The 12,601-nt window shown below is 37.8% G+C and overlaps 1 protein-coding gene across 3 annotated transcripts in view; it reads left to right on the top strand.

Moving 5' to 3' along the window:
- Positions 1 to 12,601, top strand: part of STT3B (STT3 oligosaccharyltransferase complex catalytic subunit B) — a 66,576-nt gene that overhangs the window by 31,505 nt on the left and 22,470 nt on the right. For all 3 annotated transcript variants that reach the window (XM_081343505.1, XM_081343504.1, XM_081343506.1), the window contains exons 3-5: positions 6,092 to 6,379; positions 6,702 to 6,767; positions 11,630 to 11,729. In XM_081343505.1, the coding sequence (XP_081199631.1) occupies positions 6,092 to 6,379; positions 6,702 to 6,767; positions 11,630 to 11,729 (454 nt within the window). The remainder of the gene's footprint in view (positions 1 to 6,091; positions 6,380 to 6,701; positions 6,768 to 11,629; positions 11,730 to 12,601) is intronic.

Genomic DNA, 12,601 nt, shown 5'->3' with positions numbered 1-12,601 from the left:
TTTTTTACTAACCTACCTTTCAGCTGCATTACGTTTCTCCATTCGCTTCTTAGCCTTTGCTATGTGTTTGTGGGACTTGGTAAAAAAAAAAAAGTTTTATCAGACTTTCTAACTTCTCACGAGATCTCGGCAACCTTACCCTGTGTGGCTTTGGCAGATGTCTGGCAGGGGGAGGGAAGCAACTGATTTACCACCATGCTAGCACCACCACGTTGCTTCTCTACCCCATGTACAGGCCACCCCTCACATGGAGCACCCTGCTCCCGCCACTCCCCCCACCCCCACGTGGCATCTTTTTTCCAGCTCCAACACATCACTTCCTCCGCCGCTATGTGGGATTAAAAATAAAGTTCAATGAATTTCAACTTTGTGAGGTTTTTTCCCCTCAAGATGTTGAAATTGATTGATTGAACTGTTGTTGGTTTTTTTGCAGACGGCGGCAGAGGCCTAAAGCGAAAAGGTTTTATAAAACCCAGCTTAAAAAGCTACTTGCCCAGGGAGATTTTGATGCAGGTTGCTCATGGATGGGACTTAAGGCCTTGGACTGGGCAACGGCACGCGTGCCTGCAGAGAGAGCTCTGCGTGCCACCTGTGGCACGCGTGCCATAGGTTCGCCGCCACGACTTTATCAAAGGCTGTTAAATATTGTGACCTTTCATTCTGATTAGATTGTAAGCTTAAGTCTACTTTTGTAGGGATGTGTGCTTATTGTAATAAGTCTAATAGATCTCAGCAGTGCTGTTGTTTCCCATTTTTGGGGGACAAACAGGGTGTTAATACCAGTGAATTGGAAAGAGGGATGAATCCCTTTTTGAAGTTGGCCTCCAGATATTTTCCTGAGGATGGTTGACTCACAAGTAGACCTGGGATTTGGGCTCCTGACTTGATAATACAGTCATACATCTGACAGCCTCTTCTTCTCCAAACACACCTTCAAAATCATCTCACTTTTCTGGCAGCACTGATTCTCCTTTCTTCTGTGATAGTGGGGAGGGTCAGCTTTCATTGCTTGTAAGCAATTTTGTTGCCATTTAGGGAGGGAAATGAGAGTGCCTCCTGCTCCCAAGTTGTATTAGGGTCATGCATCTAAACCACTTTATTCCTAAAATTATGGATGCTTGCAAGGATAAAGTTACATAAAACTGTATGAATTCTGCAATCTTTGATTGTCAGTTGCAAATAAACTGCAGTGTAGGACCACTCCTGTCTTTAACAGCTACCTGTCAATAGTTTCAACAGTCATTGGGCATTCTAGAGTTTGAATAGGCAATATTATTTTCTCTACTGTTCTATATGTATGAAATTAGTAATTCCCCAGAGGGCTGGAGTTTCTTTTAAGTCCAATTACACCTGTATTATCAATAATAAATTTAATATTAAAATGCTGCTGTACTACATGGTCTGTGCTCTTCTTCCTAACAGAGCTATCAACAACATCCCTTGGAACATTTCTTAATTTTATAAATCATGTATCAATCTTATAAACCTTATCAGTTTCTGTCTTGGTGTAATTCTCTTTCCAATCCAGGAAATTAGACAGTTTAACGATCTTTTCTCTGATATATTATCCATATACTTCTAATTGCTGTTAGTATTAAATAAAATTCTTTTTCCCTCAATTCCAGTTATGCCAAGCATCTATTTATAACTTCTGATTTACTTTCAAAACTTCTACTTAGTCTATAATTTGCTTTAGATCTCCAGCCAATTTTTCTACAGATTATTCAGACTTCTAAACTTCTTTCATATCTTTTTGTTTATTTGTTCCAGCACATCCTCCTTCCATTTCCTTTTTAAAAGCTTTCAAACTATTGGCAACCAGTGCAGTCACTTTTTACCAAATGCCTCAAACATTTCTGCAATAAATCTAGTAAAATGCCCTTACCTGTAAATTGTCTTAGCAAACTTCTCCTTCCTTCTCCAAATCTTGCAGCTTTCCTTGTGTTTGCCAGAAATTGAAAATATGTCAATTACTACAATAATGTAAAAGGAAGCTTCTCCTTTTTTCCTATTTTGCTTTTCTCTATTTTAATACTTAGTCTCAATTATATTCATACAGCCTGCCTCATAATACCTTTGTCATCTTATTTTGTAAAATCCATTAATAATAAATAATAATAATAATAATAAACAATCTGTCACTGCTGTTAACATTGGGTGTTCTTGCTTTGATAACAGATGGAAATGCAGCCATTTTCTCTGTTGCTTTTAGAATTACCGGTAGTTGATGCTGGGTGGGGGAATAGGGATGAGAGTCTAGCTAGTGATAACAATAATAACTTAGCCATAAGTCCTGAAGGACTTACTAACCCACCTGGCAAAGGGGAGTGTCTTCACTAAGTTGGACTTGAGAAAGGCATATTACCTGAGGATAAAAGAGGGACTGTCCTATGGGGAGCTACCAATTTAAAGTCATGACTTTTGGACTACAGGGGGCTCCAGCTGTCTTCATGCAGCTGGTCAATCAGGTACTACATGACCATTTATACAAAGGGGTTTTGATGTATCTTGATGACAGCCTGATATATTCAGCACAAATATGACTGACCACGTAAAACTAGTGAGAGAAGTGCTAAAGAAACTGTTGAATGCCTATGTTAAGCTATCTAAGTGTGTTTCACCAGACCCAACTAGATTATCTTGGCTACAGAATTTCCAGCAAGGGCATTGAAATGGACCCAACCAAAGTGAAAGCCGTAATTGAATGGCAGCCCCCAAAGACTCACAAACATCTACAGAGCTTTCTGAGATTCGCCAACTTCTACCGCCAGTTCATCCCCTCCTTTGCTGAAATTGCCCTGCCCCTTATGGAATTACTAAAAACAGCCAAAGGGGGAGGAAAGCCGCATCCGGGACAACCAGGAGCATGGACTATGAACTGTGAATTTTCAAAGGCTATTGGTGGTCGAACCAGTTTTAAAGCATCCTTGCCCAGGGAAACCTTTTGTGATTCAAGCCGATGCCAGCGACATGGCCATCGGAGCTATGTTATTGCAAAAGAATCAGAGTGGGACCCTACAACCCTGCGCCTACAACTTGAAAAAATTCACTGAGTGCAAGAGGAAGTGGACTGTGTGGGAGAAGGAAGACTTTGCGATCCGTTGGACTTTATTAAACTGGCAACACTATCTAGAAGGGAGCAAGGTGCCTTTCGAGGTATGGACTGATCACAAAAATCTAGAAGCACTGAAAACTCCCCAAAACAAATTGTCCCCGAAACAAGTATGATGGGTGCAATACTTTAACCAGTTTAATTTCACCCTAAAGCACATACCGGGGGGGGGATGTACTATTTAGCTGATGTTTTATCCAGACTGCCCCAGTACAAGAGCCAGCATGAAGAGGTTAATGAAGCAATTATCTCCACTCCACAAACTGCTTCTTAACTCACGTCGCGCAGAGTCCCACCTTCAAGAGCCCCAAACCCCGATGACCCTGGGGCAAAGAAAATAAAACAAGAACTCCTCACCAACCAATGGTTCAAGGACAATCAAACCTCCCTAATTTTCAGGGATGATTTGGCTTACAAAGAGGGAAAGCTGTACTTGCCCAAGACCCTCCACCTTAACGCACCATGATGTAAAACAGGCTGGACACTTTGGATATTTAAAAACACTACACATCATCCGTCGGCAATTTTGGTGGCTGGGATTGAAACAGGACATAGAAAACTACGTCCGGAGTTGTGCTGTATATGCCACCATGAAAAGAATTCTGGAGAAAACCCCTGAGTTATTACAACTGGTGGTGGACCCTTCCCAACCATGGGAAGAAATTGCTCTGGATTTTTATAGTAGACCTACCTGAAAGTAGGGAAAATATGGTTATCTGGACTGTGATAGATCTGTTTTCAAAGCAGGCTCACTTTATTGCCTGCAAAGGGCTCCCATCCGTCCAGTGACTTACCAAGATGTTCCTGAAATACATCTACAGACTGCATGGCACACCAAAACAAATAATCTCTGATGGGGGTGCAGTTTACAGCTAGGTTTTGGAGGAGTTTTCTTAAACTAATTGGCTCATCTCAAGGACTATTGTCGGCCTTTCACCTGTCTACCAATGGAGTGACTGAATCTGCGAACTCAGTGGTGGAACAGTATCTCCAATGCTATGTGGATTATCAACAAACAAAGTGGACTGACCTCCCTTTCGCAGAGGTGGTTTACAATAACTCTGTTCACAGCAGCACCGGCTTCATGCCTTTTAAAGTGGCCACAGGAAAAGGGTTCAGCCCGATATCTGAATGTCCTCAGGGACTCTCCGCTTCCCAAACTCTTGATCAATGGGTGAGGGGTGGGAAGAAGTCTGGAAAACCACAAAAACTGCTTTGAAAAAGGCTTCCAAGACATACAAAAAACAGACAGATAAAATAAGTTGGGGAAAAGGCTTATTTGTCCACAAAACATTTACTGCTTAAGTTACCTAGTAAGAAGTTAGAACTGAAGTACTTAGGACCCTTCCCCATTGTAAAGATTATTAACCCGGCCACGGTGGAATTAGCCTGTTGAAATCTTTTCAAGATTCCACCTTAATACCTCCCCCTAAGAAGGCACCTGGACCTCTCGTAGTAGCAGGACAGACTCACTATGAAGTGAAGCGTATTCTTGATTCTAGAACTTTTAAATGGAAATTGCAGTACTTAGTGCAATGGAAGGGGTATCCATTGTCTGAGGCCACCTGGGTGAAATCTAGCGATGTAAAAGCTGACAGACTCATTAATAGGTTATATAAGAAACACCCTAACAAACCAAGAGGCAACCCCTAATCTGTGCTTTTGTTTGCATTACAAGATTTGTCCTTTTTGTAAGGGGGGCCAGATATCAACACTACTAACATCAGATGTTCTTGCTTTGACAACAGATGGAAATGCAGCCATTTTATCTATTGCTTTTAGAATTAGTTGATGCTGGGAGGGGGAATATGGATGAAAGGGCCAAGGCAGTGGGGGCCGTTCCCTCACTGTTTCCAGAATGGGTTTGCGGGCCACATGAAACCACTTCACAGGCCACATCCAGCCCCCGGGCCTTGTGTTTGACATCTCTGATGTAGTGGATACTTTGTTTCTCTAATAAAAGATTCTTTAAGGTAAACAATGTCTCGAAGTTCTTTTGAAGAGTTTCATCTGTCAGAACCATGACACAATCATCATTCACACAAAAGTCTGGACTCTTTGTCTAATTAATGTTATGATTTTGAAAAGCGCTTTCATCAACAAATCTATTTTCCAAAATTACTGTTTAATTCCAGAAAGAAGACAACTCCCCCAAAATCTTTGTTCTTCTCTGCCATTTTGAATTTCTCTCTTCAGTTACAAAATAATAATATGCAAATGAGTTTCAGAAAGTAAGGTTTTTGCCATCATATGTCCATGAAGGCTGTGGAGCAGCAGTTTAGGGGACATTGATATGCCCAGTGGCTTCCAAGGCTCTCAGTCAGCATGAGAAGCTCATTTACTGTACTTTGATTATGAGGAGCAGCTATCCAGAGCATAAATGGGCGATCCTCTGCTCATTCCTTTTCATCAGCCAGTTGAAATATCTAACTTGCCATAGACAAGGAGTGTCTGCAGGCTGGATGAATCATGCGCAGGCCATGCCCACCCCAGCTCCGCAAAGGCAAAAAAAGTCATAATACGTCACATATTGCAATACTTTCTATTTTGCTGCTCAGTCAGCTAAGTTTCATATTTTCTGTATGCTTTTATCTATTATCTTTGCACATTAACTTATGCCCATTTGAACTTCTAAATATATCTATAGATAAAACTTCTCAACTGAAAATGTTTTTTAATCTAGATATAAAGTTAACATGCATTATGTTCTTGATATTGAGAATAATGCAGCTATTTAAACATTGATGTCTTGTTCTTTGATACATATACTGTTTTGCAATAGTGCTAAACAAGTTGTTTGACTTCAGTTTTAGATGGACTGATAAAATTACTACTTGAGGGAGTTTATTATTTTTATAGTATAAATTTATGTTTGTTTGTGTGTGTGTGTGTTCTCCTTACTATTTAAAGAAGTTTCCTGTTTAATGTCAATTGTGAGTGTTTATGTATTATAAGTTGTTTTTCTCTCTGCTTTTCTAGGTATACCCAGGACTAATGGTGACCGCTGGCCTTATACATTGGATTTTGAATATGCTGAATATAACTGTCCATATAAGAGATGTATGTGTGTTCCTTGCACCAGTTTTTAGCGGCCTTACATCAATTTCTACTTTCCTGCTTACCAGAGAATTGTGGAACCAGGGTGCAGGGCTTCTAGCTGCCTGTTTTATTGCTATTGTACCAGGTTACATATCACGATCAGTTGCAGGATCTTTTGACAATGAAGGGATAGCTATATTTGCACTGCAGTTCACATATTACTTGTGGGTAAGTACTGTTATATAAATTCTTCTTACTGTTCTTAAAATCTGAATGTGCGCAATACTTTCAATTTGTTCTAATAGTCACTAGAAATAAATATAGCTAATACAGCTTTTCTACTGTCATTTGCTTTTCCTTTCAAAATAAAATAAATGTACATGTCTTTAAGATACAGCACAAATATTTTTGTTGCATGTTCAGCTAATTTTATAAGGTCTTTTTCTGATCTAGAAAAAATGGTAAATTTAAAAAACCATTCAAATAGAATATTTTATATTTGCATGATTTGTCTTTTCTGTTATAATTAAAACTCAGACAACTTTCTTAGGTGAAGTCAGTGAAAACTGGATCTGTTTTCTGGACCATTTGCTGCTGCTTATCCTACTTTTACATGGTAAGTGGTAGAATATGAATGTATAATGGTCACATTTTAATTAGTACACTGTTTTTATGAATAAATTAAGCATTAGCACAAGTATTTTAACTTGTTGAAAATTCAGATTTCATTTAATTTGAACTGAATGCTTCAAAATTTTATGGTAAATTAGAAAAGTCTACTTAATGCAGAGATTAGTATTTCTTTTCCTAAGGTCTCTTTATTATTTCAAACATAATGTGTTAGAAGTTGCATGATAGTTGTGTGCAAGGTAAAAATTAAAAGTAAGCAATACTACTATCCTCTTCCTTTTCACCACCCGGCTTTGTAGAGGGCAGAGATATTGAAGATATAAAGTAGACTAATGGTAGCATAAATGGACACATTTTTCTGAAATACAACTTTAGCTTAGAAAACTGGTATGCTTTTATATTATCGTGACTGTTTTTCTATACCTGAATTAGCATTCTCAGCAGAAATATGAATTGATAAGTTTTTATAAGAGGTCTCTGCAAATTAATTAATGACAGATCTCTGTAGTGGGGTTGATCAATAGTGAAACAAGCAGTGAGATGACCTTACAATAGTTGATTTTCTTCAGGAATTTTAGAAAATTATTAAAGGTCAACAATGAATTGATAATAACTTGGTATTATTAACCACTTTCTTCCCCTTTGACTTGTTAGTTACATTTGTTGAATTATTAAAAGGAGAAAGTTTTCAGTTCTTGTTCCATGTTATTTCATGTTGTTGTTAGCTGCGAAGTCGTGTCTGACCCATCACGACCCAATGGACAACGTTCCTCCAGGCCTTCCTGTCCTCTACCATCTTCTGGAGTCCATTTAAGCTCACGCTTACTGCTTCAGTGACTCCATCCAGCCACCTCATTCTCTGTCGTCCCCTTCTTCTATTGCCCTCAATCTTTCCCAGCGTTAGGCTCTTCTCCAATAAGTCCTTCCTTCTCATTAGATGGCCAAAGTATTTGAGTTTCAACTTCAGGATCTGGCCTTCTAAAGAGCAGTCAGGGTTGATCTCCTCTAGGACTGACCGGTTTGATCGCCTTGCAGTCCAAGGGAAAGGGCCGGATGCCATGATCTTGGTTTTCTTAATGTTGAGTTTCAAGCCATCTTTTGCACTCTCCTTCTTCACCCGCAACAAGAGGCTCTTTAGTTCTTCTTCACTTTCTGCCATTAGAATGGTATCATCTGCATATCTTAGGTTGTTGATATTTCTCCCGGCAATCTTAATTCCAATTTTGATTCATCTAGCCCCGCCTTTCTCATGATGTGCTCTGCATATAGGTTAAATAAGCAGGGTGACAGTATACAGCCTTGCCAGACTCCTTTCCCAATTTTGAACCAATCAGTGGTTCCATGTCCAGTTCTCACTGTTGCTTCTTGACCCGCATATAAGTTTCTCAAGAGACAAATAAGATGGTCTGGTACTCCCATCTCTTTAAGAACTTGCCACAGTTTGTTGTGATCCACACAATCAAATGCTTTAGCATAGTCAATGAAGCAGAAGTAGATGTTTCTCTGTAACTCTCTAGCTTTCTCCATGATCCAGCGTATGTTGCCAATTTGGTCTCTAGTTCCTTTGCCTGTTCGAAATCCTGCCTGTACTTCTGGTAGTTCTTGATCCACATACTGCTGGAGTCTAGCTTGTAGGATTTAAAGTATAACTTTACTAGCATGTGAAATGAGTGCAATGGTGCGATAGTTTGAACATTCTTTGCCACTGCCTTTCTTTGGAATTGTAATGTAAACTGATCTTTTCCAATCCTGTGGCCACTGTTGAGTTTTCCAAATTTGCTGGCAAATTGAGTGTAGCACTTTTACTGCATTGTCTTTTAAGATTTTGAATAGATCAGTTGGAATACTGTCATCTCCACTAGCTTTATTGTTGTTCAGTTTTTCTAAGGCCCACTTCACTTCAAATTCTAGGATGTCTGGCTCGAGGTCAGTGACCACCTCATCGTGGTTATCAGGGATGTTAAGCTCATTCTTATATAGTTCTGTGTAATTTTGCCACCTCTTCTTAATCTCTTCTGCCTCTTGTTAGGTCCCTGCCATTTTGGTCCTTTATCATGCCCATTTTTGCATGAAACGTTCCCTTCATCTCTCCAATTTTCTTAAAGAAATCTCTAGTCCTCCCTATTCTGTTGTTTTCTTCTATTTCTTTGCACTGTTCATTTAAGAAGGCATTCTTATCTCTTCTAGCTATTCTTTGGAATTCTGCATTCAATTGGACTTATCTTTCTTTTTCTTCCTTGCCTTTCGCTTCCCTCCTTTCCTCAGCTATTTGCAAAGCTTCCTCAGACAGCCATTTTGCTTTCTTGCATTTCTTTTTCTTTGGGATGGTTTTAGTTGCTACCTCTTGTACAATGTTGCAAACCTCTGTCCATAGTTCTTTAGGCACTCTATCAGATCTAATTCCTTATATCTATTTGTCACCTCTAATGTATATTCAACAGGGATATGATTTAATTCATACCTGAGTGGCCTAGTGCTTTTCCCTACTTTCTTCAGTTTAAGCCTAAAGTATGCAACGAGAAGCTCATGGTCTGAGCCACAGTCAGCTCCTGGTCTTGTTTTTACTGACTGTATAGAGCTTCTCCATTTTTGGCTGCAGAGCACATAGTCAATCTGATTTCTGTGTTGACTGTCTGGTGATGTCCATGTGTAGAGCCGTCTCTTGGGTTGTTGGAAAAGAGTGTTTGCTATGACCATTGTATTCTCTTGACAAAATTCTATCAGCCTATGCCCTGCTTCATTTTGTACTCCAAGACCAAACTTGGCTGTTATTCTGGTTATCTTTTGGCTTCCTACTTTAGCATTCCAATCCCCCATGATGATAAGGACATCATTTTTTGGTGTTAATTTTATAAGGTGCTGTAGGGCTTCATAGAACCGGTCAATTCCATCCTCTTCAGCACCAGTGGTTGGGGCATAGACTTGGACTACTGTGATATTGAATGGTTTGCCTTGGATTCGAACTGAGATCATTCTGTCATTTTGGGGATTGTATCCCAGTATTGCTTTTCCTACTCTTTTATTGACTGTGAAGGCTACTCCATTTCTTCTGAGGGATTCTTGCCCGCAGTAGTATACCTAATGGTCATCTGAATTAAATTCACCCATTCCTGTCCATTTTAGTTCGCTGATTCCTAAGATGTCGATGATCAGTCTTGTCATCTCTTGTTTGACCACGTCCAGCTTTCCTTGATTTATGGATCTTACATTCCAGATTCCTATGGAGAAAAAATCTTTATAGCATCGGACTTTTCTTTCACCACCAGATGCATCCACAGCTGAGCGTCCTTTCGGCTTTGGCCCAGCCACTTCATTCTTTCTGGCACTACTAGTACTAGCCCTCTGCTCTTCCCCAGTAGCATATTGGACGCTTTCCGACCTGAGGGGCTCATCTTCCAGTGTCATATCATTTTGCCTTTTGGTACTGTCCATAGGGTTTTCATGGGAAAGATAGTGGAGTGGGTTGCCATTTCCTTCTCCAGTGGATCACGTTTTGTCAGAACTCTCTGCTATGACCTGTGTGTCTTGGGTGGCCCTGCACGGCATAGCTCATAGCTTCATTGAATTACGCAAGCCCCTTTGCCACGACAAGGCAGTAATCCATGAAGAGATTACTATGTTATTTCATAGAGCAATATTTAAATTATACTGTTCTGTATTGAACCTACACTATTAAGATATAGTAAAAAAAAGTTTTAGTGAAGACAATGATAACCTTTAGAAACCTTTTAACTATTTTAAAAAGTGGTTATCAATCTTTTCTTCACCACCTCCTTTAAATACCTTTTGTGATCATGGACCATGGGCTCAGACCCCCAAGACTTAATTCAAGATTTAAATGATAACTATTCTTCGCGGACCCCCTGTGACCACAGATTAAGAACCACTGATTTAAAGCAAGTTTACCACAACAATTGCTATTTGTGCTGCCGTTAAACTGTTTTACTGATTATACAACTGAAGTATTTGAAATAAAAAATCATTAAAATAAATAATTGTAATAAAAATGCTAATTGCATTGAATAAATGTTGAGCCTTAGTTTTTCTTAAAAATTGCTTTGCTAAGAAGATTTCAGTTGCAAGAGACCACTGCTTTTCTATTGTGAAGTGCTTGTAAATATATAATTTAACAAATAAAACATAATAATGCAAATAGAGATAAAATGAGAATAGATATGGGCACCATTACTTTGCTACAAACTTGTTCTTATAGTAACTGGAATAAATAATTGGAGTTACATCTGGATCTAAAATAGTATGTCTTCAGTCAAACTAGTCATGCTTATCGTATCTCTCTATATTCTGTTGTAATAATACTATCACTGTGTTAGGGAAAATTGGCAATGTAGTAAAATGGAGAGTTTTATTCCAGAATATTTTGGAAACAAAAGATAAACATAAAAAATAGTAATATTGTGAATTTATTTATGAAGCAGTATTAATTAAATTTATAGAGTGCTGTAAACTGCACACAGAATAGAATAAAAACTGTGTCAGAAGATTGATATATATCAATTTATGCCATACTTTTGTTTCCAAACATTTCGTTACCAGGCTAAGTAACAACTGAAGATGTTACCTAGCCTGGTAAAGAAACGTTCAGAAACCAATCCACAAGCTCAGAAAACAAAACTTCATCGCCAGATATTTGCCACTATTGCAATACTTTTGAATTAACCTATTTTATATATTATTTAATCTGTTTTCTTCAATTTGTAAGTTCTTCCTGTGGCTTAAAATACCTTTTCATCATATATAGCTTGAATTCTCAGTTTTTAGTGATTCATGTTTATCAAGATAACATTGTAAACATGAACTAAATCTTAATGCTTACTGTATTTTTCACAGGTTTCTGCATGGGGTGGTTATGTTTTCATAATCAACCTTATCCCACTGCATGTGTTTGTGTTACTGTTAATGCAAAGATACAGCAGGAGGGTCTATATAGGTGAGTATTTCAACACAAGGATATTGGATGAAAAGTGATTTTTCAGTTTCAACTTTACTAGTCTCTTCAAATTATGATTTAAACACATTTGAATATATTAATCACAGAACAGCAATTTGCTGTTATTTCTTTTGGTTTTTGTTATAAATAATATATTTTTAAATAAAATCATTATTAAATAAAAGAATATCATAAAAATTACCCAGAGAGTTTTTAAAAAGAAGATAAAAGAAAAAGTGCAAGAAATAGCATAGATAAAAGAAAGAAAAAGATAAGTGACTTCTGATCTTCTTCACAAACATATTCACTTTCTTTCCTCTAAGGTTACATTACATAATTTCCATTCTTCCCATGTTCAGTTCTTTTTAATTGGCAAATCCAAAAAATCACTAATTTATTATTTTTCATTTTAAGCAAAAAGTTTGTAAAGATTTCCCATTTTTTATAAAACTGGTTTTTTATCCCTGATCAAACAGATCAATTTTGCCATTGCTGCAAATTTTGCAATCTTTATAATCCATTCCTCCATTATGGATATTTCAATATTTTTCCATTTTTGTGCATATAAAACCCACACTACAGTTATCATATACCAAACTAATCTTCCATAAATCTTTTCTAATTGGCTGTTCAGAAGTCCTAATAAAAAACATTTCTGCTTTCATCTGAATGTTATTTTTTTCAAATTAATTAAGTCATCGTATATATGTTTTGCTTTCTATGCTTTCCAAAGTTATCTAAAAGTGCCTTTTTACCTCCTAGACCTAGATGATATCTCTGGTGATATACAGTATATATCAGTGGTAAATTACTTTATAGAAATGCTTTCTTAAATTATAACACAATATAATTTTAGTCCTTGTAACCATATT

Source organism: Vipera berus, assembly GCF_964194415.1.
Source record: "Vipera berus genome assembly, chromosome: Z".
Lineage (NCBI taxonomy): Eukaryota > Metazoa > Chordata > Lepidosauria > Squamata > Viperidae > Vipera > Vipera berus.
This window is presented reverse-complemented; position numbering and strand designations above follow the sequence as displayed.